Below are 27,001 nucleotides of genomic sequence, written 5' to 3'. Positions count from 1 at the left end.
GAGGCGGTGTGCGAACGCGGGGCGGGAAGGAGCGGGCTGAGGGTCTCGGTCTGCCCCTGAGGTGTCCGCCTGCGGGGAAGCCGTAGCTGTGGAGCGGCTGCTGCACGGGGCCGCCCGCTTCCTCTTCCTGGCGCTCCGCCCCCGGCCGTAGCGTTAGGCGCAGGCTGACCCGCGGCGGCGGTGGAGCCGTACGGCTCTCCCGCGGTCTGAGGCGGGCAGCGCTGCGAGTGGCCGTCCTCGTGTCCGGAGGGCTGATGTTGGAGGCGGCCCGCTCAGGTAATCTCGCTCTGGCCTCGTCGTGCTGATAGCTGCTCTCTGTACAGAGTTCCGACTAATTGTTTCTTGTTTTTTAACGGGAAGGTTACACGAATGTGGATAAAATGAATAAAGTGGATTTGCAGTCCAAGTATCCCCAGTGGATGTGTGCGCATAACCAAGAGGGCGTTTTGAGTGATACGAAGGTATGCTATCTCAAAGGGAGGGGGGACATTTATTTGGCGTTAAGCTGTGTAACAAAACAGTGTGGGGCTGCGGCCTTGTAGTGCCTCTTTTCCTGCTCAGAGGGAATAATATATCATAAAGACTGTATCTACATTTCTAGTCTTCCAAGAATGCTAACGTGTCCTTGGATGTGTTCATTTCTGCACTTATAAGCATCTTTAGGTATAAAATTTCCCACTGGAAGGGACCCAGCCCTGTGACATCACAGACTGCTTTGATAATTAGAAAGCTAATTCGTGAAGGAAAAGCAGAAGACTTACTTCAGTAGCTTTTCTTTCATTAGGTGATAAGAAGGAACTGGTAGTTTAGGCTTTATTTCATAGAATCATAGGGTGGTTTGGGTTGGAAAGGGCCTTTAAGACCACCTAGTTCCAACTCCTCCCATAGACCAGGTTGCTCAAAGCCATATCTAGCATTGTCTTGAATGTCTCCAGGGAGGGGGCATCCACAACCTTGCTGGGGAACCTCTTCTAGGGCCTCACCACCCTCACAGTGAATAATTTCTTCCTAATATCCAGTCTAAATCTACCCTCTTCCAGTTTAAAACCATTTCCCCTTGTCTTGTCACTACATGACCTTATAAAAAGTCCCTCCACAGCTTTCCTTTAGGCCCTTTTCAGGTACTGTAAGGCCACTATAAGGTCCCCAAAGAGCCTTTCTTTTTCGGAGGCTGAAGAGCCCCAGCTCTCTCAACCTGCCTTCACAGGGATGGTGCTGCAGCCCTCTGATAAAGCAGGTGAATGTTATCAGTAGTCCTACAGTTTGAGTAAGTTTCTCGGTCGATACATTTTAGTAAGTAGGTTTCTGGAGGGGAAGAGGAAAAAGAACTGCCTGGAGCCATTAATGTCACCTTTTCCTGAGGGCTTATAGTTTCAGTTTTTAAACCAGCATTCAGTTGATGGAGGATCTATCTCCTTTTAAATATTACATATAGTTTTAAATCTGGGTTTTACTTCTTGCACGAGGAATATCACAGAGATCTGTTGGCTTGAAGTGCAGTGGGCCAGCTGTGACGTGGGACCGAGGAGATGAGGGAAGAAAGCTGTGTAGTACAGCCAAGAACTTGACTTGTAGCCCCATGCTTCTCTGCACAACTGCACCTTACCGCAGATCTTCTCATCTTGTTCCTTCAGTGTCCTCTTCTTCACATATTCTTAGTTTGCTTCTGCACACTGAAGCACAGTTTAGATATTCTGTTATGCGCCTGAGAGTTACTGGTTTAGGTTGAATCTGTACTGAAATAGGGGATTTTCCAAGGATTATAACCTGAATGGGTTTGAATAATTGAGGCAATTACTTAAATTAACAAATTATCGTAAATAGCTTTTTTACTTCTGTCAAACTTTTTGAAGTGTGGAAGTGCTGCAGCGTTTTAAAATAGCACTGAGGAGCTTTTGACACTGTCAGAAATGAATGTTTTCCCCAACCGCGTTGTTGAAAACTGTTGAATTTCTTTGGCCAGAGAATGCAGAGAAATAAAGTGGAGGTGAGAATTCAGCCTGCAGGCTTTCCATCCCAGTGCTTGAATTTTGGCAAACAGGTCAGGGGTCTGAACCCTTACGTGTCATCCACAGCAGTGCTGTGTTTGCTGGGGTACAGCACCGAGGTAGCACTCATGGCTGTGGTGCTGCTGCGTCTTGGAGCTGAGGTTATGTCTGAGCAGTAATAGAGTCTTTGTCAAATGTTGTCCTGCAGACATCTTACGTTCAGAGGAGCGTTTTGGAAGATGGGCTGCCATTCCTGGAGTTCCATGGCTCCATCATTTACAGCTATGAAGCCAATGACTGTTCCCTTCTCTCAGAAGACATCAGGTAATAGTTCTTTCTCTGTTCCTTTGGAGCACCCTTTACTTTTCTTGAAAGGGTTTGGCTATTCTCTCTCTACTTTTTCTTGCTGATTGTGCATTTGAGGTGCCCAGAGTTGAACAGCTTGACCAGGGGAAACATCTGGTTGCACAGGCTGTCTTGATCTACCTGACAAATGTGTCTTGTTTGTTGGCTCTAAGCACACACTGAACCTATTCCTGATGACAGTGAATTATCCCTCGGAGGATGACCCTGGCTCATCAGCAAGAAGTAGTGTTTTTAGAATACATCTTTCCAGCATGCTGTGCAGTTGTAGCTTCCCCACTTGGGCTTCTTTTGGCAGATATCCTGGCTGCACCTGGCACTTCCTTTAAGAGGACGCATACCGTGAGAAGCCCTACTGCAGTTTCTCTGCTTTTTGTAGCATTTATAGTTTCTTGAGCTTCTCTGACTTTGTTGGGAAGTAAGAGCTGCGATAAATCAGCTGTATATGTTAATTCATAATGGGAGTGTAAGTTTGAAGGTCATTCATTCGTAATGCAAATAGATATTTTTCCCCAGTTCTCGCATAGCGCAGCTTATCTTACTAGGGGAAGAAGTTGTGTACAGAACATTCTGTGTAGCGTGATAAATAAAAAGCAAGCTTTCAAGGAACTGGAAGCTGTTATGTCTCCTCTTATATGTTGTGGCTGTTTCCTGATGCTTGCTACGTTGCCATCTGTGTACTCTGGGATCTGCTAGAAATCTGGTTTGTGAGTTACAGTGTAGCTTTCTGTACCAGCAAGAATTTCACCTGCTTATGGTCTTAGTTTTAAAATGATTTCTGTGTCTTACACGTGTGAAAGAAAAGATGTCCTAGCTGTGGTTCCCTTCATCGTCTTTTTGTGAGATGGTTCAAGCGTGCTGTTCTAAGTGCTGGTAGAAAAATAGGTAAATGTGAGGAATATTGGTTTCTTTTCAGGCATACTTTATCGGATGGGGCTGCAGTTGGATTTGATATTGAATGGCCGCCATCGTACACTAAAGGAAAAATGGCAAAAATAGCTGTAATCCAAATATGTGTAACCGAGGAAAAATGTTATTTGTTTCACATCTCTGCAATGTCAGGTACTGTACTTCCTCTGTTCCTATTACTTAGGGCTCTCTCTTTCTTGTCATTTACTGTGAACCTTGGCATCGAGCAGTAGCATATTTCACATTATGTTTGATAGTAAAGTTTTAAAGAAATCCATCCATCTTCTTCCACCTGCTGGGTATAAAACAGGGGGTGATTCACCAAGCATTAACTGTGTGTTTCAGTGCCCTTAGTCCAAAACTCGAGCACTGTTGTAGGGTACAGCATTTTAGGTTCTGAGAAGGGCAAAAGAATTTTACGTGAGGCTTATTTTTCTCTCTGGGAAAGAATATTTTCACTTAGTTTTTACAAACTGAATTCCCTGCTCACATAATGAGCTTTCTTCTCTTTGGTGTCAATATAAACAGAACACCTGAATTTAGCAGGCTCTTCCCTCTTGGTTCGGCTTGAGTAATGAAACCCATCCAAAATGATGGCCACCACGCTACTTCTTCCTCTTTTTGTGCCATTCTTTCCCGGAAAGAATACTGAATACCTGGTGTGAGGCAGCTGTGGGGAGAGGGGGATGTGTGCCCAACATTCTGAATCTGCTACGGCTGTGACTGAAAGCAACCAAATTGGGAGAATAGGAATGCGGGGAAGGAGGCTGCGATTTTGTAACCTTTGGTTTGAATGTTAGATTGGAACTGTGCCTGTGAGATGTCTCTGATTTCCCTGGGGCGTGCATGCTGAGGTGTAATAGTGATAATTTAAATGTTGGCGTTCGGTCCTTTGTCATTTATAGCAAATGAAGTGGAAAATTTAATTGCCGGAGGCTGTTCGTTCCGGGAGGCAGAAATGTACAAGCGCACAAAAGAGAGATTTGAGGAAAGGGGGCCAAAGGGGGAGAGGTGTTTGGAGCTGACATGCTTTTAATTCTAAAGTGAAGGTGTTTGTTTGCCTGGTGATGCTGGGCATGGTTGCATATGTGCTACTGTCAAGTGCATAGCAGCAGAAGATGGTGCTTCTGCCTGAATAATCTTCTAAAGCTTTTCTTTATGCTAAAAAGAGATGCACTCTGAACTGGGTGTGATGCCAGCCTTTTGGCAGGCAACACCATCAAGTTTAGCTTGGTCAGAATGATTGATGGACAAAAATCTCATGTTAGACAAGGCTTATTGCTTTCCATTGGGAAAAATAAATGTACTTTCTACTGCAGGAGGGAGAACTGTGTATAAACACGTCTCATAAAGGACAACGTTTAACTATGTGTGTTTGTCAAGAAGGTTCTTGATAACGCTCCGCTTCTGAATAGTCTGGAACCCAGACTTTTTTTAGATCATGCAGTACTTGTTTTCTAGAAATGAGATGGAAGAAATGGAGCAGAAGTTATCACGCTTGAAGATTTTCATGATGTTTTTAGACAGAAGAAATCCCTTGTTCAGTAAGTCAGCTGCAGATGTTGTAAGCCTGTATTCAGCTCGCCTGGATTTGCTTCCTCAGAGGAATCCCTGTGCTGCATTATGGTGGAGGTGCTCTGGATGCCGCAGTTCTTTCTGAGGAAGAGTGATTGTTCTGGTGACTCATATCTGAGCTGCAGCTTTGCAGTCCACAGCACCCTGCTCCTTGTTACGGCCGCACGTGTGTCTGTAGTGTGTCACCAGAGTCCATACAAGTACAGAGGTTAATATGATCGGTGATGCAAAGTGATTATTGAAATACATGATTGCTTATTACAGTAGCGAAAATGTGATGCTAAATCATAATCAAGCCAGATCCTAAGTGCTAGAGTATATATGGTAAATAATGAGTAGTACATATTTGTAGTGAGAAGAAATACACTTGAGTTATTTGTGATATCCAGCTTTGTGTTCGTGAAGGTGTGTATTTAAATAAGGTGCTCCTGCAGAACCAGATATGAAAGCTGCGTGCTTTTGCCTGATTCTGTAAACTTGAAAATACAATTTGATCCAGAATTGCTGTGTGATCAGTTTGGGCTGAACCGGAATATAATATGTAGCATCTGTGTGCATGCTTGCATGACTTTGATTTCTTTTACTCACAAGACTGACTTATCTGGGCTTTTGTGGAGGATGCGGTTGGTTGATTTTGTTTTCCAAATTCTGTTTTTGGACCAGCCCACAATTAGCACTGAAAATGCACATGCAGAATCAGCCTTCCTGGTCATTCCCCATGTTTTTGGGTTAGTGCTTCCCATGAACATGGAGCAGCACTAACTGGGAAAGAATACTCTGTGGAAAACAGTAAAACAAACAAAAAAAATGAATAATGCATTTGGTGTCGTGGGCATCCAGTGCTGAGGATTGAAGTATTTTTTCTCCATGGAGGGGATGCTTTTTCATTGTCATGCATTCTACTGATCGGTTAGATCAGATAAAATGAGGTCATTACATTTTTTTTGACTTAATTTATTTTCAAATAGTGAATGAATTGGCACATTTGAGATACCTGACTGCTGCTTGCTTCAGATGATACATTATAGCAAATTGCTGTTTGTCATCCCAGTGCGCGAGCAGGAACATGAACATAGCAACTTCTTGAGCGTTTCCTCCTTAAGAACAGGTTTTTGCGGGTGGCCTTTGTGCTTGATTTTGTCATTTCCATTTGACTGTGTGACATCTTTCAGTATCTAGTTTCTCATGTTTGGGCTTAATCTATTTTAGGTTTTCCCAAGGGACTCAAAAGGCTGCTGGAAGATGAAACAATTAAAAAGGTTGGCGTAGGAATTGAGGGAGATCACTGGAAGCTGATGAGTGACTTTGAAGTCAAGCTGAATCGCTTTGTGGAGCTGGCTGACGTTGCTAATGAGAAAGTAAAGCTTAAAACCTTTTTGTTGCGGGAGGGGATCTTATTAACGTGCTAAATGAAAGGAGGCTTCCTCGTCTTCCCAGCATTTTCTATAGAATAATGCAGAGAAATGGTACAGCCTTTTCAAAAAAAAAAAACCAAAAAGTGCTCCCGTTTCCAAGAACTCAAGGTCTGCAGAATTAAGTTCTTGTGTTTCAGTGAGCTGGTTCTTAATGAATACATCCCCCTTCTTAGATCTGTGCACATTTTGCATTTACAAGGTTCAGCTTTTTCTATCCAGCTGCAGATGCGCTTCTTACATTCACTAATGATGGAGATAGCCTGATTGTGTCAGCCCGGGGTTCTGTCAGCCCTGACATACATGTCCCAGCAGTGGCCAAACCCACAGAGTATGATGTGTCCAGCTCTTCTGCCAGAATCCAGTCCAGAGCTGGTTGGCGTCTGACCTGCAGCACCGCAGATATTTTCCTTTGTGTCTCTGAAGTTGGTGCTACCTGCTCACACTGGGCAGCTTCCCACATGATTAGGAGCAGTGTCATGTCAAGCACATCCCAAATTACAGTGTAGTTGGATGCTATTTTGATTCTGTCTGGTGTGGGTAAACCTGTGCCATCACGATGGAAGAGAGGGCTGTGATGCTTTGAAGCTTCAGTTCCTTGTGGGCTGGAAACTATGCAGAGTAAATCGTTGGCTCAAGCAATAAAAGGAGCAGTTTCTTTTTTAACTTGGAGTTTCCATGTTTCCCCCCTGTGTTTTATTTTTTCTCCTGACATCCAACTCCAGGATATTTTATGAGGATAAGCAATTGTGATCTCTGATCACAGCTTTAAAGTCTTTTGCTAAGGAGATAACAGGCCAAAAATGAACTTGACAGTGAAGGTTGAGAGAACAAAGAATAACATCTGATGTAATGGTACAATGGAAGGAGGAGAGGAAGGGACCTAAAATCAGCCATTGGTTGGCTTTTGATTCCCAGTTCAAGGGGAGGAAATGATAATGCCACGCTGCTGGACTTGACAGTCTGCATGTGCTCTTGGGTTAGAATAGAGGAAGGCTGTGCCTGTGAGCCATGGAGCTGGAAGGAAAGCTTCCCAAACTCTGAGAGAGCTGGTCCAGACAATAGCACATAGCAGCTGTGATTGATGACTGTGATTATGAAAGCAATTGAAAACAGCAGCGTAGCAGGGTGATTTCTGGAGTCTTCCAAGAACTGCTTTGCAGTACATTGAATAATGGTTGGCGTAGTATAAAGCTGCTGTCTTTGATGTGTGCTTGGTTTCTCAGACTTGCAACAGATGACAAAACAGTTACAGGCTGATTTTGATATTCCTGTTTTTCTATTAAGTAAAATCTTGTTGCTATTATTTGCAAATGCTGATGTAAAAATCCTGGAGGAGAGGTGGGTTGGTTTTAAGTTTCTGGCTTTTGTTTAATCGGCCTTGTAGCTACATTGCACAGATGTTTCTTTTGTGTGTGTGCTGTTGTGCCACCTCACAGCACATGGACTCACCTGAACCTAGGGTAATCTTTCCACCTTCCCATCCCATGCAGGGATGCCCTACGGCAGTGTAGTTTCAGGAGTGGAAAGCAGAAGTTTCCAGTGGCCAAATTACCTTTCAATACGATGAGAACAGAGCAAGGCCTAAAGAACAATTGCTTTTTTGAAGACCTCATTTGTTCTGTCTAATCCAGAGCACTCTGCTTCTACTGAAGTATTAGATATGCTTTGTTGTTTCTGTGACTATGTTTTGACAAATGCAGTTGCTTTCCCCTTTTAACAACTATTCTTTCTTTTCTAGCTGAAGTGTAAGGAGATATGGAGTCTAAACGGCTTGGTAAAGCACCTCTTTGGGAAGCAGCTTCTGAAAGATAAGTCTATCCGCTGCAGCAACTGGGAGAAGTTTCCGCTCGATGAGGAGCAGAAGCTGTATGCAGCCACAGACGCTTATGTACGTGCAAAAAAAATCTAGATGTAATCACCACTTCCTGTAGCTTGCTTTTTGCTGCTGTTTTTAATGCCTTTCTGTTACAGACCATTGTGAACACTGGAATGTTCCACGGTCCAAAGTAGATACTAGATGTTTCAAGGTGGGAGTCCCACAGCACAGTTCACTGTCTGATTCCTTGTCTGTTTTGATTTGCTTTTTAAACTGCACCGTTTGCCAAGAACTGTCCCAATGTATTGGTACCTCTTGTATTTGACTCAGCAATGAGACAGGTTACTGAAATAACTTGAAGAGCATATGTTGTATGTTTCATGTATGAGATTGAATGTAGAAAGAAAAATGAAACCCAATTCCACAGAATCCTCGAGCCTTTTTGTGAGGTCCTTGCTTCTCACTGTGGTATGATGTGGCAAGATTTGCCTTTCTCTCGAAGCCCATTTGTGAAGCAAATCTTCTGGAAGCTCTGCTGTTACCTGGATGTGCTTAGTAATACAGGCATCAAAACATACGTCAGAGGAATCTCCGTCCATTTGGACTAACAACCATTTGCCACTTTGGGGAAGTACGTTTTGATGTAGGGATCTTGTTAATTTTATCTGCATGTGTATGGAGTGAGCCTGAGGTCTTCCAGAGCGATTATCTCATACGACACAGTTGATGCGTATTTGTGAAGTGTGATAATTGCTTTGTGCACTTTGAGTAATTTTTCTTGGGTTCCGTTGTCTGCTGCTGTTTGCTACAGTTTGATAGTGTTTGCAGATACGTTTTCTATTGGGGGCTTCTTAATTATCTTTCCTGAGCTGCTTATGGACCAAAATCCAGTTTTCTCAGCTACTTCTAAATATGATACATGAGATAAAATTAATGAGCAGCTTTGAAGAAATATAACCTCCTCCAGTGGGTAATTCAGTGGGGCCAACTTGCATGTGGATGATTGTAGCTCTGTAAAAGTCTCTGCTTTTTCACCAGTTTAAAAGGAAAGGGATATTCCTTCAGTTCTAAGTTCTGTAAAGAGGTTTATCCATGTGCAGCTGGGTGCTGCCTGCTTCCTAGGAGACTGTTCTTTGTGACAGTGTTTGAATATCACACTTCATCTCTTTTCTCCTCAGGGTTTTATTTCTGTGGACAACTTAAACAGAGGAAAGGAAATGGGGCAGTGTTCCCTGTTCCTTTTTCTGATTTAGAAAGCAGTGCATGTTTTCTAGTTAAATGTTAAACTGTGGAGGGTTTCGCTCTTGTGAAGATGTATGGCCCAAACCAATAAGGAAAAGAGCACTATTTTTGATCCTCAGCTGTATTTGGTGCAGCACCTTGCACCAGCTTTTTTCAGGCAAAGCCTCATTCTTGCCCTGCTGTCTTCACCATCCGGCTTGCCTTTTGGAGCCTCACAGGGAAAGATGTCTGAACTCCCTCCTCTATTGTATTTAAGATACTTTGATTAACATCTGCAGCCTAATCAGCACATTGCTGGCTTTAGGCTGCATTCTCCTGTTAGATTCTGTGTGCTTAATATTTCCCTTGCTATTCATAAGAAGTTCTGTCTTAGTAGATTCACAGCTATTCCCTTGGAGCATTACGTACAATGTGAGTGAGGTGGAGCAGGTGGTGAGACTGGGAGTGGAGCACTTAGAGCTCTTTTTTTTTTTGCAGCTGACTTGGTAAGATAGCTGCTCTGGGGTCTAATCATATGTGTCCACTGTGATGCAGACCAAAGTCAGGACACTGCCCTTTGTAAAAGGCAAAGTGGTCGTGATTACCAAAGCAATAGGGCAGACTGCTGGCTGTTGTATGACGGCCCAAGAGCTCATAATTTATGGGATTTGCAATAAATTAATGCCATAGCTTGCTGAAGCAATTCTTGACTGTTTTTATTTAGTCTTTAAAGTGTGGATTCTCTGCAGAGCATTAATTTTTTTTTTTTTTTCCCTTTTACTTGCAGGCTGGCTTCATCATTTATCAAAAACTGAAAAGTATGAATAGCGCTGACAGGAAATTGTTTGGGGAAAGAAGAGGTAATTACATATTCAGGAATAAAGAGTATATTCAGTTTCCAAGTCGTTCTCTTCGTAGTATGTGTCAGAATCTTCTGGCTTCTTGGGAGATTTGAGTCAGCTTTCAGATAGATTAGCCTGTAAAGGCTCTTAGATGACCTATGTTACTCTACAGTTATTATTTCGCAGTGATATGAGAGTGTAGTCTTGGTACATTGTTTGCCTCTGCAGTATGAAGAGTCTGTGTGAATTTCTGCTGTCATTCCTGTTTGTTTCTGGAAACACATCAGTAAATTCATGCCAATTCTGCTGATCCAGTAAGGAAAATCCAGTTTAAGAAGGAAAAAAAGACCACCAAATAAATACACATTATTAAGTAACACTTGTCTTGTGGCATATAAATAGTGCCCAACTTTTTTTGACAGCTCAGCTCTATTTGACCATAAAAGTGATTGTAAAGTCTTGCTTTTCCTTCACTTACATAAGGAAAGCTGAAAAGCAGATGTAGTTTGTGGCTTAAAAAGAAAGGAAAAAGTTCATTTTTGTACAGGCTGAATTCTTGCAAACAGTTAGGAGTAGGAATTAGGAGTACTGTCTCTTTAACTATGAGATACAGCTTTCTGGCCCTGATTTAATCAGCAAATTTGTGTTTGCAGCTTTGGTAGGACTGATATCTGAAACTTATGGCAGTAACTTCTTTTTCTATTAGAACAGGGCTCAGTAATGATATTATACTAAACTGGATCTTATGTTACTGCAACGGTCCTGAAATGTGCTTGTGCTAAAGAGATAGTTGTATGTTTCAGGCAGCTGTACTGTGTTCATTAAAACAAAAGCCTACAGATGAGCATCAAGAACACCCAACAAACTTATTTCTAAATCTCTACTGATGTATATAAGTAGGGATCCTGGTGTCTGTGATGTGATGTGTCAGAGCTGCTCCCCAGCACTCAAGATCAGGCTGCACACTTTTCTCCCAGCTGACTGTCCTGTATGAAGAATAGCAGTGCAGGATGCTGAGATGGTACAGTGTAAATACCTGCATGTAAGAAGTAGGGTTTCATCAAGAACTTCATCAAGAAGTTGTTAAGAGCCTGACTGTTACTTTGTATGGGCAGTCAGGAAGATTGTTTGCTCATCCTGATCACTGAATTTCTGACTAGTTTGGAATGATGAGTTAGTTTCTTACAACTGCAAAATCCAGGAGATTTCAGGTGTAAGTGCAATTGAAGTCCTAGGAGCATGTATATCACACAGTGGTGTGTTTGCATGTAGGTATGCGAGTTGGTGAAGTAAAGCATACAAGTAGAATCAGAAAGCAGCTAGACAAAGTTCAGACAGACTGATCGCTGTGCAGGTTCCATCCTGATCAGCTGCTGCTTTCTCAAACTGGAAGGTATTTTGGGGATGAACCCATTTATGAGGGTCTTGTTTTATATCCTCTTTTCCTAGGTGCTTATAACAGTCTTCTGAAAAAGACCATCTTATTAACTGTAGATCTGGTGGAGATACGGTGACTTGTATGAACTTGTTTTTGTGTAGATATTAACCTTGAATTACTGTGAAGTAACTCTAGTGGTGCCTCTTCTAGGTGAAGTGTGGTCAGATGACATGAGGGAGCGTTTGACTTCGCTAGCTGAAGAGATGGTGTACCTGGCTTCCAAGATCTCCGACTCTTCCGGACAGCTCAGAAATTTGCAGAGGTTAGATTTTCATCAGCCTGGTTGTACTTTATCTTATGAGATTGGTGCTGATTGCTGAGGTCCAGAACAATGAAATGTATGAATAGCCACCTCTGTTACCAGTGCATCTTTTTTCTAGAAAAGTTCACTTGATGGGAACCTTTTACCCTTATACATTAATATGGTGGAACATAGCTTTTCCCTGAACCTTTTTAAATGGAAACTTCAGACTTGTGTGTCTAATTAGAAATCTGGAGATTGGGCTAGAGCTATGGGGGCAATACTACACACATGTATGGAGGATCTTTGCAGCTTTCTTCGGCGTAAAGACATTTAATCTTTCTTCTGATGACAGAAGATTGCTGACTGCAGTTGCACAATAAGCTTTTGTATGTAAAATGTTAGACAAAATCTTCCTGAAGAAGCAGACAGCTTCAGAATCCTCATTTCTGTTTGTAGCTGGGATGTATGTAACAACAGTCTTTAGTGTTTTGGTTCATCTTATTGCTTTACCCTCCAGGGCTGCAGAAATACTAGCTGACATATCAGAGAATGTAAAATCCTTACAAAGTACACTTTTTGCTGGTTCAATTTCTCCTTCTACACTGGAGAGGAGCTGTGGTGAAACTTCAACAAAGCTTGAGGCAAGGTCAATGAATGCTGAAGCTCAAAAAGCTGAAATGCCTGAATTTGCTAAAAATCTTGAAGCTGACTTCAACATCTGCTCCGATGCTACGCTAGCTGGCTTCTGGGAGGGTGAAGTTGATGAAGGTGAAGCAGAGGGAAGTAACGCTGTTGTTGAAGATGGGGCTACAGCAGCTGGCTCTAAGGACACAACAGACAGAGATGACTTTATGTCATTAGACTTTAACGAGCAAGAACTACAGATATTGGAATGTCAGGCTGCAGAAGAAGTTCTCAATAAAGCTGCACCTGAGGTAATGAGAAAATCCCTTGTTAGTCATGGATGCTCACCAGAAGAGCTGATCTTATCCTTACTTTCCCTCAGAATTTTAAGAAGTCTTGGTGGGGTGGGCTGGAGTAAGGGCTCAGAGTCTGGAAAATATTTGTGTGGGTGATCAAGCACTGAGTTGCTCTTCAGTTATGCAGTTGCGGGGACTACTGAATACAGAAGCTGATATATTCATTAAGTTCATTAATTGATATTCTGATTAACTTTCCTCTTGTAGTTACTAATAAACTGTGATATTAAGTTTCTGCAGTATGGGGACAAATTCTGCATTCAAACATCTCATCCTTGGTCATGAATAAAAAGCAGATCTTTAATGGATCTCTAAATGACAGTCCTTCTAGTGACTGCTTTATGTGAGTTGATGCCTCTTAAATGAGGCCGTAATTTCTTTATGTTCCGAATCTTTCCCACATTTGGTAATACTGCTGTTTTGCCTCTTATTATAAGGCCTTGCTGTGTTTTAACACTTCGATCATTTTAGCTTCAGAGCTGAATGTTGAGCTTAGTTTATTTATTTATTTTTCACTGAGAGGTAAATGCATACAGAGAAGTGGTTTGTAGCAAAAGGCAGGTAAAAATAGAAATATCTTTGTATACATCTGTTTTCTTCTTAGGAGGAATGCCCAACAGACAATGAACAAAATACCTCCTGTATCATTGAAAGTGATGAAGAACTGGAAATGGAGATGCTTAAAGTGAGTGCTTTAGGGGTTTGTCTTATCTACTTTTTTTTTTTCCCCCCCCAGTGAGGATGCTCTCAGGTTACAATGAAACATGGCATCATTGAGTGGAGGGAATTAAACAAATGGGTGTTGCTTACAAAAGGTGGATAGAAGAATTGCATTTACCATTGTAGGATCTCATATAATTCTATGGTCTCGATATCCCACGTTTTGTTACATCTTCACTATAGCAGCTTAGGCTTTTGACCTACCTGTTTTCTGCACCTTTGCAGATGGTTGTGTGTCAGTTGGTTTGATGTGTGTCATGCATTCAAATCACTGTAGATGCTGTTAGTCTGAATAGTAGGTCAGATAGGTTTCTTCATTGCTGTATGCTTTGCAGGTGCCTTGGGGAAAAAAGTGTTACACGATTAAGGCACTTAAGATTATTTAGATAATTTGTGTTTTCTTACCCCACTTTTTGTTTTGATTCCATGGAGTTCATGCACTTCAAGTGATCAAATGGTGTCATTAGAGCATTCACAGGTTTTTATATATTTCTGCATATATGAAGATTAAGTGTGTTGCTTACAACTAAATAAATGGCAGGATAGAAAGATCCATAGAGAAAAAGGATAAATTTTCTTCCAGTGAAGGACCAGGCCTTTTAGATGGATGCAGTGCTTCGTGTCCATCTGCCATGCTGTAGTCATGTGCCCTTATGTCTTTTAACCTCAGGTATGCGTAGCGTCTACCCTTTTGTATTCTGAATTAACTTATTCTCAATTCAGTCTTTAGAAGATGTGGACAATTCTAAAGAAGTTTTAACTAAAAGGGAGGCCACCAAAGCCAGGAAAACTCCTGATGCAGAATTGAACGTTGCACCTGATGGGGATGAAGATGAAGTCATTGAAGAGGAGGAGAAGGAATGTTTGGGTATGTACTAAGTTATAGTGCAGAATGGAGAGGGGAAAATAAAAAAAGGTGTTCTCTATAGAACTGGTTGTATAAACATAATGATATTTTGTGCTTTACTCTCTTAAAGCAGAGAGTAAAAGTTGATCTGGGCTTTGAAAGGAGTAACTGAGGATATGTCAGGATGAAAACTTGAAGACACACTTGGTGAAACACAGCTGACTCTTGACAGATCAGTAGAATGTGTTTGCTCAGCAAAAACTAGGTGGAAGTGTAATTCATTTCAATGCTGAGTAATAACTGTAAATTTAAGTGGAATCTTGTGTGTTTCTTCATCGTCCACCGCAAGATCAGGATCCTCCTCTATGACATTTTCAGACCATGTCTTTGTTAGCAAATTGCAGCGCTGGGTGTTAAATAAAATGACTTCCGTGAGGTCTTAAAAGGGATGAATGGTAGAACATCTTCATTGCTTCTTCTGAATACGTTCCAGATAATGTAGTTATGCAGAATCTGTTGCTGTATTATCTTATTGGCAAAGCCATATTCTTTCTTCTTCATGAAGAGTCTCTGAGGTATGTGTTTGTTCCTCCGTTAATCCCTTATTTTAGCCTGTAAATTTGTTCAGAACTTGATATATCTCTTTCTACTGGGGCTATCCAAAGCTTAAGTGTAAGCATCGCTAACCACAAGCAGAATGTCAAGACAAAGCTTCATCTATTTAAAATTTAGTTGCATACAAGGCTTTTTCTGTCTCCCCTAAAGATCCATTGCTGTCAGTACCTAATGAAATGCACACCGCATGCCTGAAGATGTATTTTGGGCATTCTTCTTTTAAACCGTAAGTACATTTTCAATTTACTTTCTTTTTCAGCTTGTTTCTTTATTTCTTGTTTACTACTTTAAGAACTACTAACAAACTTGGAGTGCTGTAGAATCCGTAGCGAAGGCAGCCTTTGCTACAGTGAAATAGCAAATTAAAGTCCATTTACTACAATACTGTATTTTCATAGTAGAGGATACATTTCTTGCTTTTTCTGATGGCAAGCCTTCTGCGAGTGAATGTTTCTGTACCTGGTCTAGCTGAGATATTTCAAAGAGAAAACACTATAGACTTGCACAAATGTATTCTTTGTATGATGATAAACATCCTTAGTCTGGTTATCCTTTTGATGTGTGGCTCTAGTTAAAGACAGGCTCCTGTTTGTCTCCAGAACATCTAATGGGACATAATTTCAGTGTAATATGTGCTCATAGATCTCAGCATTGCTATTAAGAGTTCCTGATATCAGTGGGAATTGAGTGAAATGATCCTGAATGACTTGTGTTAGACCACATGGTGCACAGAACGTATTGAAAGAGCAACGCTTGGGGCTTGAAAGATGAAGAAGCACAAAGCAACAACAAAAAAACAAGGCACAACTGCTTTGTAAACTGTTAGAAATGACAAAGGGGAGAATTTTTGTTTTAATTCACTGCACATTATGTATACCTCTGAGAGCATTAAAAAAAAAAAAGGAAAGATTTTTTTTGGCAACTGTTGTAGGCGTTTTCGAGATCGCAGGTTGTAACAAGATAGGACCTCCCCTGCTCTGTGATAGGATAAGTAGCGATGCTAGCATTACACAAGCTAAGTAGGCGTAGACGAAGTAGTGGATATATATGGAGGTGTAATATGCAATAAAACTGCCATTTTGAAGCACACTACCCTGAGTCTGGTTGTGTTGCATATGGCCCTGAGCCGGCTGTAGGCCAGTTTCACCAAGCTGAGCTCATTATATTGATATTCAATGCAACAAATGGTGACCCCAACGTGATTTGAAGGTGGCGTCGAGCTCTGACGGTGTGCCGACGATGGTGGTATCTGCGAAGAGGCAGCAGGTTGTCCGCGGAAGAACGTGCAGCGGTGGTATCTGTGAGTGGGGGCAGGTCGCTGACATTAGCGATGGAGCAAGTGATCAAGGTACTCTTTCATCTTTGCAAAGAATACTGCGGCAAGAATGCTCCTTCTAAGAAGAAGATTGCCTCGGTTTTCTCGCTCTTAGAGAGAGAAGGGGAGCTGGTCTCCCCACAGCATGCTTTAGATTCAGAAAGGTGGGATTCGATTACGTCTGCACTCACTCAATGTGCAATGAGCAGTCGAAAAGCCGCGGAGCTAAAAACTTGGGGGTTGATGCTTGGCGCGCTTAAAGCCGCCAAGGAAGAGTGGAAGTTTGCAGAACAGTTCCGAGTCTTTCTTGGATCATCTCCTGACCCAAGGGGTGATTCAGGGGGCTCCACAGAGTGCTGGGCGAGTTCTCATTGCAGATTCCAAGATGCGGACAAAATGGCGATGAGCGACTCGACCGTGCCCCATGAGAAAGGAGAACAACCACAAGATGGTGGAAGGCAACCCCCTCTGGCACAATCATCGTCTTATGAAGTCACCCAACCACAGGAGGAGGAGGAGAGAGAGATGCCTCCACCTCATCCTCACCAGCCGTTATATCCTTCTTTGTGTAACTTGACGCCAGATGCAGGGGGTACTGATAAGCCTCAGTCCTGTACGGCCCCGTCTGCCCCCCAAGTGCCGAAGGGCGTGTCGCAGGGATATGGTCAGGACTCAGATTGGTCGAGAGTGGTGCTGAGGGGTGAGCCGAGGTCGGTTTGGTCGGCCGTCAGGGAACCACTGGAAGATCAAGGTTTACGGGGCGCTTCCACAGTCCCCATAGTTGTAGGGGAGGGAGGCCCCCAATGGGTGCCTCTTGACCCGAAAGGCGTTGTGCGATTTATAGATGCTATCAAAAAGAAAGGGTTGCGTTCTCTACTGACGTTGTATGCGTTGGAGATCCTGATGGCCCCTGGTGCTCTGATACCCTATGATATAGAGAATTTGATGCGTATTGCTCTAGAACCTCTGCAGTTTATAGTGTGGAAGGAGGAATGGGCTAGTCAGCTTATGAAGATAATTGCTGTAGCAGAGAATGATCCACGACACCCTGTTCATGGTACCACCTTACAGCGATTAATGGGGACAGCCCCGGGTATGCTTACCCCCCAGGAGCAGATGACACAGTTACATCTCAGGGAGGGAATGGCGACATCAGACGCAGCGGTTGCGGCGTTTAGGAGACTTGCCAGAAGCGTGGAACCATCCACGCCTTGGACTGACATAGTGCAAGGGCTGTCCGAGTCCTTCCAGGAATTTGCGGACAGACTCATTAAAGCTGTGGAGGGTTCTGACCTGCCCCGAGAGGCGCATAATCCAGTTATTGTGGATTGTTTAAAACAACGCTCGACAGAGGATATCAAAGCCCTTTTGAGGATGGCACCGGAAAGTTTGGATACTCCGAGTGAGGTCATTCAGTATGTCCTTGATAAACAAAAACCTGCCCCATTAACTTACGAGGGGATCGCCTCAGCGTTCTGCTTGGCAATGCAGGAGGTGGCTGACAGAATGGGAGCAGGAGGGGTGCAGCGCCCTACAAGGATGGGCCCATGCTTTCAATGCGGGCAATATGGCCACATCAAAGCCCAGTGCCGTGTAGCTAGGGACCGGGGTCGACCTGTCTGCCTAATTTGTGGCCGATCAGGGCATACAGTTATATATTGTAGAGCCCGCAGGGGCCCGTTTCAGGGAAACGGGGAAGGGAGGGGTCTTCCATCTCAAGGCCCCTCCCCATCCCTGAGAAATGGGCCCTGGCCAACTGCCAGACAACTGATGCCACCCCCCCTTTTCAATGCCTGATCTTACAATCCGCGCTCACAATATCGTTAGCTTTGGACTAGATGGGAAGCAAATCTGAATATAAGATTGTGCCCCATAGCCCAACAGGGCGAACACGAGAACTATTGCAATCTGATTATCACCTGTACTGATTAGAATGGACCTTACTTTGGTAAAGAAACTGTTGCAGCATGGGAATCTTCGCCAGCAGTTGGAGCGCATTTGGGACAATGGACAGAAAACCTTAATCACTGTTCATCATGATACCAAAGAGATACATCGTGTCCTTGAAAGGGTGAAGAAGGATGGAGAACAGCATTGGTGGGAAGCACTCCTGGGATGGTCCCCAACTGTGACAGGGATACTTAACGCTGCGCTTCATCCAGTTTTGATCATACTAATCATAGTATGATTATCATATGATAATCATAGTAATCATTGATAGTGGTATGTTTATTTTTAGTGTTAGTGCTATATGTGAGAGTCTGGCATATGCTCAAACGTGCATCTAAGCTTGAGAGCAAAGTATGTAATCTTGTGTATAAGGTTAGTTAGACTTTTAGGTGAAATGCGGGAACTCACGATGTAACGAGGCAAGACTTCCTGAGCATGAGGAGGGGGAAATGTAGTAGGCGTTTTCGAGATCACGGGTTGTAACAAGATAGATTGGACCTCCCCTGCTCTGTGATAGGATAGGTAGTGATTTAGCATTACACAAGCTAAGTAGGCGTAGATGAAGTAGTGGATATGTAAGGAAGTGTAATATGCAATAAAAATGCCATTTTGAAGCACACTACCCTGAGTCTGTTTGCGTTGCATATGGCCCTGAGCCGGGTGTAGGCCAGTTTCACCAAGCTGAGCTCATTATATTGATATTCAATGCAACAGGCAACACTGAAGTCCTGTTTGGAATCCTTTTATGAAAGGTAACTGTAGTTTCATGAGCATTTGTGAATCCCTTACTGACGTATGGGAGACGTTTTGCAGTCTTCTTTGAATGACTACATCAAGTGTTTCTTACTTTAGTCCTGTTAGAGATCCCTGCTGTAACTCTGGTAGGACTAACTGTAGTAGCATAAACACTAAACATGGTGTGAGTGGTTGCAGCATGCAAAGAGAAAACTGTCAGGCAGTCAAAAGGGTTTCTTCAGCACAATTTGTGCATTATATACGTGGTGGCAAAAATAAAATACACTCTTCTTCCTTTTATTATAAGGGTTCAGTGGAAAGTGATACATTCTGTTTTAGAAGACAAAAGAGACAATCTTGTTGTCATGGCAACTGGTAAGTTATTTTTATGTCTTGAAAGGTAGCAAGAAATCTTTCTCTTTTGAGGGGTGGGGGGGATGTTAGGACTTAAAGACTGTCCATGTGGTTCTTAGGAGCAGAGTGCTCAGGACTCGCTCAGGACTGGCATTTTTGTCTGCTAATGGGGTGTGCATCAACTTCCTTTTTAGAGCTCAGTAAGGTGTTAGAGTTGTCTTATGCTTCTGTACTGCCATAAAGTACAATAACTATATGTTATTTCACTTCTACACGTTTTTTGTTTTTATTTTATTTTTTTTAAGGATATGGGAAAAGTTTGTGCTACCAGTTTCCTCCTGTTTACACTAGAGGTACAGGAATAGTCATCTGTCCTCTTATTTCCTTGATGGAGGACCAAGTTCTGCAGCTGACGTAAGTAACACAGTAGTAACAGGCTGATGTTGTGTTTTTTGTGGAAATCCATGGATTCAACTTGTGGCATTTCATTGTGTTTAAGGCTTCAGCTTTGTACAGTGAGCTGTTTGTGTGTCTGCTATGAAATACACATTTCTCCAGAAACATGTGCAAACTATAAATTGCCTGAGATCACTAAATTTTCCAGCTATGGAAGTTGTAGGCTGAATTTGCAAAGGATCTGTGCTGGTGGGTGGTTCCTGAAGGTGCATCCTTCTCAATTCTTTTTGTATTCAGAGGCTCTATTTATGGAGAACAAATGGCTGGACAAACTTGGGGTATTGTTTGAGCCTGTGAGAACTGTCTCAAAACTTCATGGGGTTGCTTTTAAGTCTAATCTCTAATGACTGAGCAGATGGAAAATGAAGGCCATTCAGATCAAGGTTATAGCACGGATGTTTAAGATGGACAGTGAAATAGGTCTCCTAATATCTGACATCTTCACTTCTTAAAACATCTGATGCAGCACAGTAGTAGGGAGTTTGACTCGGGTGAAAGAGAAATGTTCTTAGCCTGATTCCTTGTTGCAGTAATGAAGTATGTGTCTGTGGGAGACAGCAAGAGGGGTGTGAATGAGCATGTGGCTGTCAGGGATAGTGACCAACCTCTCCTGTTTTTAAAAGGCCTTCTTTCATTGAGATCCTTGGAAGAAAGTAGTTTCAGATCCTACAGCTTGAATTTACTTTACCAAATGCTGGCAGTAGGCTGAAAAAAAACAAAAACCAAACTGAGGTGGAAAGCATTTATGAGTAAATCGGTACATAACTGTCCTTTTTTTTTACTGCAGAATGTCAGGGATTTCATCTTGCTTGCTTGGTTCGGCTCAGTCAAAAGATGTCAAAGACAGCATTAAAGCGTAAGTCCTGTCTAAACATCTTGGGGCTGCAGTTCCTGATGTATTTGAGGGATGGAATGTGTCATCTGATCTGTCACAACAAAGTCTTGGTCCTGGCTCAGATCTAGAATCAGGCAGTCAGCAAGAGTTTGCATTTACCCACTACGAGCATTTGGGAGGCATGTAGCCACTTTCTTGTGCCCTCTGCATTTGGGGAGATGAGGCTTGCTGACTCAGCTTTATGCTGTGATTTATACAGGAATCACAGGTCATAAACCTGTGTTTGTCAGAATCTTTACGACTGTTCCTTTCAGTTCTACGGCCCATAGCAAATCTCTGTGTTTTTTTTTTCTCATGTCACACTGTCTACTGCCTTGCTTTCCAGCTGATCTGGAGTGCCTTACTCTTCCTTCATTGCCTTCCTTTTACTGCTCATCCAGATGTCTGTCCTTGTTCTCGTTTACATCTTCAAACAGTCGCGGTTTCATTTTGTTTGTTTGAATTCTCCTTCTTTGACACTATTCTCTTGATGTTGTAGGGGTCAATACAGAGTCATATACATGACACCAGAGTTCTGTTCGGGGAATTTAGAGCTACTTCAGAATATTGACCAAACTATTGGTAAGTTGGAAATAAGGTTGATGATGAGGTGGCAGGTAGCTTCATTTCACATTTAACTTGTTTTAATGCTCTGACAATGTTAAACTTGTTTCTCACTACTAGCTTGGAGCTAGGGTAGTGGCTGCCAATACATAGTGTCAGAAAACCCTGCTGTTGATCAAAAAAACACGATTGTATGCAAAATGGAGTTTTTAGCATGGTCTTGGTATGGGAATGTTTGTTAAGTTCTTGAGAACAAAGAGGTTAAAGCACTGTTTAAATTGCAGGAAGTAAGAAGTGTATGACTAAATATTTTAGTTTTTAAAGTATTTTAATCCATCAGATTTTCTCAAAGTGTGACTGTAAACTTGAGTTTTGAAACACTCTATTGCATCTTGGTAACTAGTTTTCTTGAACTAGTGATATCCGTAAACAACATTTTTGACAAATAGTAAGGGGGTCTGGAAAAAGAAGAAAAAGATCCTTATAATTAATGGTAGTTAATTATAAGGCCTTTTGTAGAGATGTACTTGAAGATCTGAAGCTTGGAGAAGGAATCAGAGGTGGTAGTAGCGGAAATCTGGTAGAGCTCTTTGGCATTTTCATAAATGAGGTCAATATAAAAATGGGCTTGATGAGTCCTTACAGCAGAAGACATCCGAGAAACAGAATTTAAAGCAGATTGCTGGTACCTTCAAAGAAAAGTTTGAGATTGAACAGATTGTGGTGTTTGCATTTTGTAACTTCCCATTGGTTTGCCTTGTAAGTGCTGTGTCCATGCTGTGGTTTTGTTTCCACCAGGTATTACTCTCATAGCTGTTGATGAAGCTCATTGCATTTCTGAGTGGGGCCATGACTTCAGAAATTCCTTTAGAAAGTTAAACTCATTAAAGAAGGCTCTACCATCGGTGAGGTTTTAAGATGTGCTTGATTTCCAATTTAAGAGAAGGATACCGTTTCATTTCATTAGCTTGGGGTTTCATCTTTTGATGGTGTCTTTGGGTGTACTTACCATGCTGTTTTGGGAGTTTTTGCAGTCTCTGTCAATGAATGAGCTCTGTGGGCTATTTTCTTTATTCCCCCAAAAGATTAAGTGGAGGAGGGCATCCAGAATCTGGGCTATCAGAAACTTCTGAAAAAGAGTAATTCCATTGTATCTCTTTGTGCTGATAAAATGTTGTTCCTAAGTTCCTGGTTTAATACTATTTATGAAACTGGCCAAGCAGCTTGCAAGGAAAATCAGTTATAACTTCCAAACTTTCCTAAAGCATTTACTGAACAAGCTCCAAAATTTAGACCTGAACTTCAGATCTTATTCTTGAAAGTTTTGTACTATGTTCCCTAAACTTAACCAGCTGCATCAGACAGCTGCTGCAGCCTCACTGAAGATACAGCTAAAGAAAATGTGAATTAAGAAGAAAACCATGCGTTTCATGTGTTCTGTCCCTGTCTGCTGTGCTGTGCTCCTTAACATTGTAGAGTGAAGCTCTAGAAGGCTGAATATTAACTGTTTTGACTCAAATCATTGAGAGGTGTCTGACTTTTTCTGCTGTTTTTTCTGTTTTTGTTTTAAATTTCAGGTTCCCATTGTTGCATTAACAGCAACTGCAAGTCCTTCAGTTAGAGAAGACATTGTGAGTTGTCTAAAACTAAAGAATCCTCAGATCACATGTACTAGTTTTGACAGACCTAATCTGTACTTAGAAGTCGGACGACAGAGTGGAAATATCCTTAGGGATTTGAAGCAGTTCCTTACTAGGAAAGGAAGGTAAGGATTTAGGCCTTTTTTGTTCTTGCAGATGTACTTGAGTACTTAACAGGTTATCAGTAGCGTGTACCAAAAACTGGTAGCAATCTTAAACTGATCTGGTGAGGCAGATTATGCCCCAACCTGCACCCGATATCATGCTAATCATTCATCATATCTGCACCCCTGCCCTCCATCTTCTTTTCCCAGCTTAGGAAAAAAAAAAAAGTTTGAGGTATCTCACAGTTTGCAGGGTGTTAACTGAAGGATTTTCAGGTTCATTTGGTGCTCAGAGAGGCTTACAGCATTGTAGCAGTTTGAATGACAGTGATGAATTGGCTGGTGGATTCCTTCCTAAACATTATTATATGCAGTGAGTTGGTTATGAATTGAAATTAGATTTTTTTGAGAAGGCTAATTGAGCAGAGCAATTGCAGTGCTTCTGATAGCACACCCACCAATGTACCAATGAGTGGGTTTCCTGCACCTTTCCTCTCCTTGTCACAAGCTACCATGTTTGCCTCTACAGCAGTATAAATACACTTCACTCATTCGTATGTTGTTACATAAATGTTGACCTTTTACAAGTGGCAGCTGTAAATGCATGTTTCCTGATGACCTTCAGAAAATGGGAGGCCTTATGCTGTTAATCCAGCACAGACCAAAATCATCTGCTTTTTGTGAAAGGCACTAAAGATCACCAAGTAACTTTCAAGTCTGTTTTTCCAAAGGATAAACCATTTGTATGTAAGTGCTTGATTTTTGTAGGAGAAAAACACCTTCTTTTTCTTGCTTACCAGAAAGCTCATTGGCAAACTCTTCACTTTAGGCTGTGAAGTCTGAAGATCAGTCTGAAGATCAGTCTCAACTTCTGAAAGCTGTGTCCTGTGCATAATCTGGGAGCACAAATTTGCTTCTGTTTGATACAGCAGCTTCTTGGGAAGGCGCTAAACTGTTTGTAATCTGTGGTACCTCTAACATGTGTGAGGTGATGGCATTTCATGCAAACTGTGATACTATCTCTGCATAACAATATATAAAATAAGGGAACTACAGAATTCAAATCTGTTTATATTTAAGAATCTCTAAGATGGTGAACTGCTACAAAAAGCTATGTTTCCTTTTCAATCAGGGCAAAGCAGAGCTTTTGCCAGACGGTGGCATCTTCTGTTCTGCATCTTTATGTGCTCTTATTACTTTTAGCAGTTCTATGTATGAGTTTGAAGGCCCCACTATCATCTATTGCCCTTCAAGAAAGGCCACTGAACAAGTTGTGTATGAACTGAATAAACTTGGTGTGACTTGTGGTGCATACCATGCTGGCATGGGAATTCAGAAAAGGAGAGATACCCATCACCAGTTCATGCGGGATGAAATTCAGGTACTTGGGAAACAAAGTTTGTATATTCTTATAAATAACTGTAGAGATTCCAGTAGAGGAAAGAATTTGGAAATATCAGCATGTGTTTCCAATTTACTCTGTACATCTCTTGTTCTGGGAAATTGCTGGTTTGTGTTGACAGAAATATGGTTCCTGGTTTGTATTTCAAATTCCCTTAGTAAATCTCTTAAAATACATAGCATGTGAAGAAACTGGTAGCTAGAACAATGCCTTCCCAGCTTCTGTGAGCTACTTGCTTCCTATTGCAGCTGAGCAGGCACAGAGTTATCTTGAGGTTTATTCTGCTCTTTCTCAGGGCAGGTTTATCATCTGTTGTTTGAGACTAACTACCTTGAAAACACTCTTAATGTTTGCCAGGCTGTAGCATCACTCTCACAGCTATAATCCTGTGCTCACGTTGTGACCAAAATCAAGCTCCTTATTAACACTGGTATAGAATTCGAGTGTGAGTTTGAAGCCGTTGTGCCTTAAACTGAATTTTGGGTCTGCGGCAAAAAATTGTCACCATCAGCATGAACATTAATAGAAACCCAAATGTATATTGTTGATCACTTCAAAACATACAGTGCGTGGCTTCTGTTTTGCAGTGTGTTGTGGCTACGGTGGCATTTGGAATGGGCATCAATAAAGCAGATATCCGGATGGTTATTCATTACGGTGCCCCTAAGGAAATGGAATCCTATTACCAAGAAATTGGAAGAGCTGGTCGTGATGGGCTTCCTGCTTCTTGTCACGTTTTGTGGACTACAACAGACTTGGTTTTAAACAGGTAATTGGCTGAAGATGGCTGCTTTGACACAGATAGCTAACACGTGTCTAAAGAAAGGAGGAGGGATGGTTTGCCTGGAAGTTGTAAAGTCTTTGTCAGCACGGTTCCAAGAACTTTTATGCATATTCAGTGCTGGGTACATTACATTTATTCTAAGAAGATAGTGAACAATGCAGAAATGTTAACAAGTGTGTCTTTCTTCTACTTACACTTCCTGAAAATGTTTTGCAAGGCAGACAATGATGAGACCTGGTTACTTGTCCCATAGATCATCTGACCTCTTTTTAAAACCTGTCAGCACCCTTAAGGAGTTCATTACGAATAATTAAGAATTAAGGAATTGCCTTCTTTTCTGCCCCTCTTTCTGTATCTCCCTCTTTCTCTCATCTTCTTTTTCTCGCTCAGGTTTGAGCATTGTGCTGATGGTAGCTCAGGTTTGGCTTGTGCAGCAGCTCAGAGAGTGGGCCAAGTGAGTTCTCCATGAACCCATAAAAGAACTCCCATGCTATTTTTGTTTCACTTGAATACTTCTTTTGACTACTATAAAGAGTATTACATTAGACATTAGGTGGATGTGAGGTGTAATTTGGTGCTGATGAAATGCAGAAGAATAGTGGTCAATATTTAAGGTCCTTTTTTTTCTTATGCCTGGCAGGCGTCTTCTAAATGAGATATGCAATGAAAAGTTCAGATTGTACAAACTGAAGATGTTAGAAAAAATGGAGAAGTACCTTTCCTCAAACAACTGCAGAAGAAAGTGAGTACTGCGTACTGCATGTTATTGCATACAATTTAAGTTAGCATTAATAAGAGTTGTTGTGACTGTTACTGATGTAGCTTGTAAACATAAAGCTTCTTAAGTATGCAGCCTTCAGCATATTTATATGTATGCTTCAAATGTTTCTTATTTACTTTTTGGGAAAAAAAACTTCCTTTTTTACAGTGGAATCAGGGCCAAAATTGTCTCCGCAGTGAATTAATTATGCTGATTTCAATTCTGTTTTCTGCAGTGAATTTAATGAGTAAGTTTTTGTTCTTGTATTTAATTCCCCGCTTTCCCTTGGGTAGAATCATCCTGTCTCATTTTGAAGATAAACAACTCCGAAAGGTCTCCTCTGGCATTATGGGCACAGAAGACTGCTGTGATAATTGCAGGTGCAGGTAAGCGCACCCTTAAAAGCTGATACAAGAGGATGTGTTCTCTCAGGCTGACTTACAAGGCAAATTATCTGCAATAATTGACTTTTTATGCATTTGGTTTTGCAGATGTTGCGCCTGAAGCTTATCTTTGTTTGAACAGCTGTCCCTGATTTGTTACTAAATAATTGAAGAAGCCATGAGGCAGGTTATGAGCAATAGGTTTTGCTGTGGGGAAAACCTGTAAACAAAGCGTGGTCACAGTTGTCGAAATGGGTTTAGAGCAACTTTCTTGGACTGTGCAAATACAGTCACTTTATAAGTCTTGCTGGGTAACTAATCCCAAAAGAAACCTCTTGAAATTGGGATGCAGAACCATGTGTCTCAGGTTGAACTGCCTTAGTATAACAGGAGCTGCTTTCTTGTAGCTGTGCTGACATTTGTTCTTTCATGTGTAATTACTTCAGAAGCCCTGAAGGGAAGCCAGGGGATCAGTAGCCTCACAGATTTGAGTAGAAACGGTTTCCTCCATCTCTTGTGTGCATACATACACACTTTCTTGAAGCTGTAGTAAATGATCCCTTGTTCTTGATGGTAATATAACACTTTGTGATCAGGGATGAGTTATTACAGTGTGTTGCTCTCAGCGAAAACTGTACCACCATGGTTGCATTTCCTGCGTGCTCAAGGAATAAGGGATCTGTCTGGGTCCTACCCAAACTAACCAA

General features: G+C 41.8%; 1 protein-coding gene across 6 annotated transcripts in view; it reads left to right on the top strand.

Moving 5' to 3' along the window:
* The window catches only part of WRN (WRN RecQ like helicase), a 42,053-nt gene that overhangs the window by 120 nt on the left and 14,932 nt on the right, over window positions 1–27,001 (top strand). The window contains exons 1-22 of one of the 6 annotated variants that reach the window (XM_072334399.1): window positions 120–276; window positions 361–461; window positions 2,197–2,312; window positions 3,268–3,413; window positions 6,045–6,193; window positions 7,989–8,138; window positions 10,075–10,147; window positions 11,718–11,829; window positions 12,329–12,746; window positions 13,396–13,476; window positions 14,235–14,379; window positions 15,124–15,199; window positions 19,281–19,348; window positions 19,633–19,741; window positions 20,571–20,639; window positions 21,157–21,239; window positions 22,020–22,126; window positions 22,799–22,986; window positions 24,172–24,346; window positions 24,955–25,136; window positions 25,792–25,893; window positions 26,205–26,297. In XM_072334399.1, coding sequence (XP_072190500.1) covers window positions 255–276; window positions 361–461; window positions 2,197–2,312; window positions 3,268–3,413; window positions 6,045–6,193; window positions 7,989–8,138; window positions 10,075–10,147; window positions 11,718–11,829; window positions 12,329–12,746; window positions 13,396–13,476; window positions 14,235–14,379; window positions 15,124–15,199; window positions 19,281–19,348; window positions 19,633–19,741; window positions 20,571–20,639; window positions 21,157–21,239; window positions 22,020–22,126; window positions 22,799–22,986; window positions 24,172–24,346; window positions 24,955–25,136; window positions 25,792–25,893; window positions 26,205–26,297 — 2,765 coding nt within the window. In that variant the 5' untranslated portion in view covers window positions 120–254. Of the gene's footprint in view, window positions 1–119; window positions 277–360; window positions 462–2,196; window positions 2,313–3,267; window positions 3,414–4,721; window positions 4,805–6,044; window positions 6,194–7,988; window positions 8,139–10,074; window positions 10,148–11,717; window positions 11,830–12,328; window positions 12,747–13,395; window positions 13,477–14,234; window positions 14,380–15,123; window positions 15,200–19,280; window positions 19,349–19,632; window positions 19,742–20,570; window positions 20,640–21,156; window positions 21,240–22,019; window positions 22,127–22,798; window positions 22,987–24,168; window positions 24,347–24,954; window positions 25,137–25,791; window positions 25,894–26,204; window positions 26,298–27,001 lie in introns of those variants that run through there. The other 5 variants (XM_072334398.1, XM_072334402.1, XM_072334400.1 and 2 more) reach the window with 5 other exon arrangements.

Source organism: Excalfactoria chinensis, chromosome 4 (assembly GCF_039878825.1).
Source record: "Excalfactoria chinensis isolate bCotChi1 chromosome 4, bCotChi1.hap2, whole genome shotgun sequence".
NCBI lineage: Eukaryota > Metazoa > Chordata > Aves > Galliformes > Phasianidae > Excalfactoria > Excalfactoria chinensis.
The sequence above is the reverse complement of the archived record's forward strand: the minus strand, read 5'-3'. Positions and strand labels throughout refer to the sequence as shown.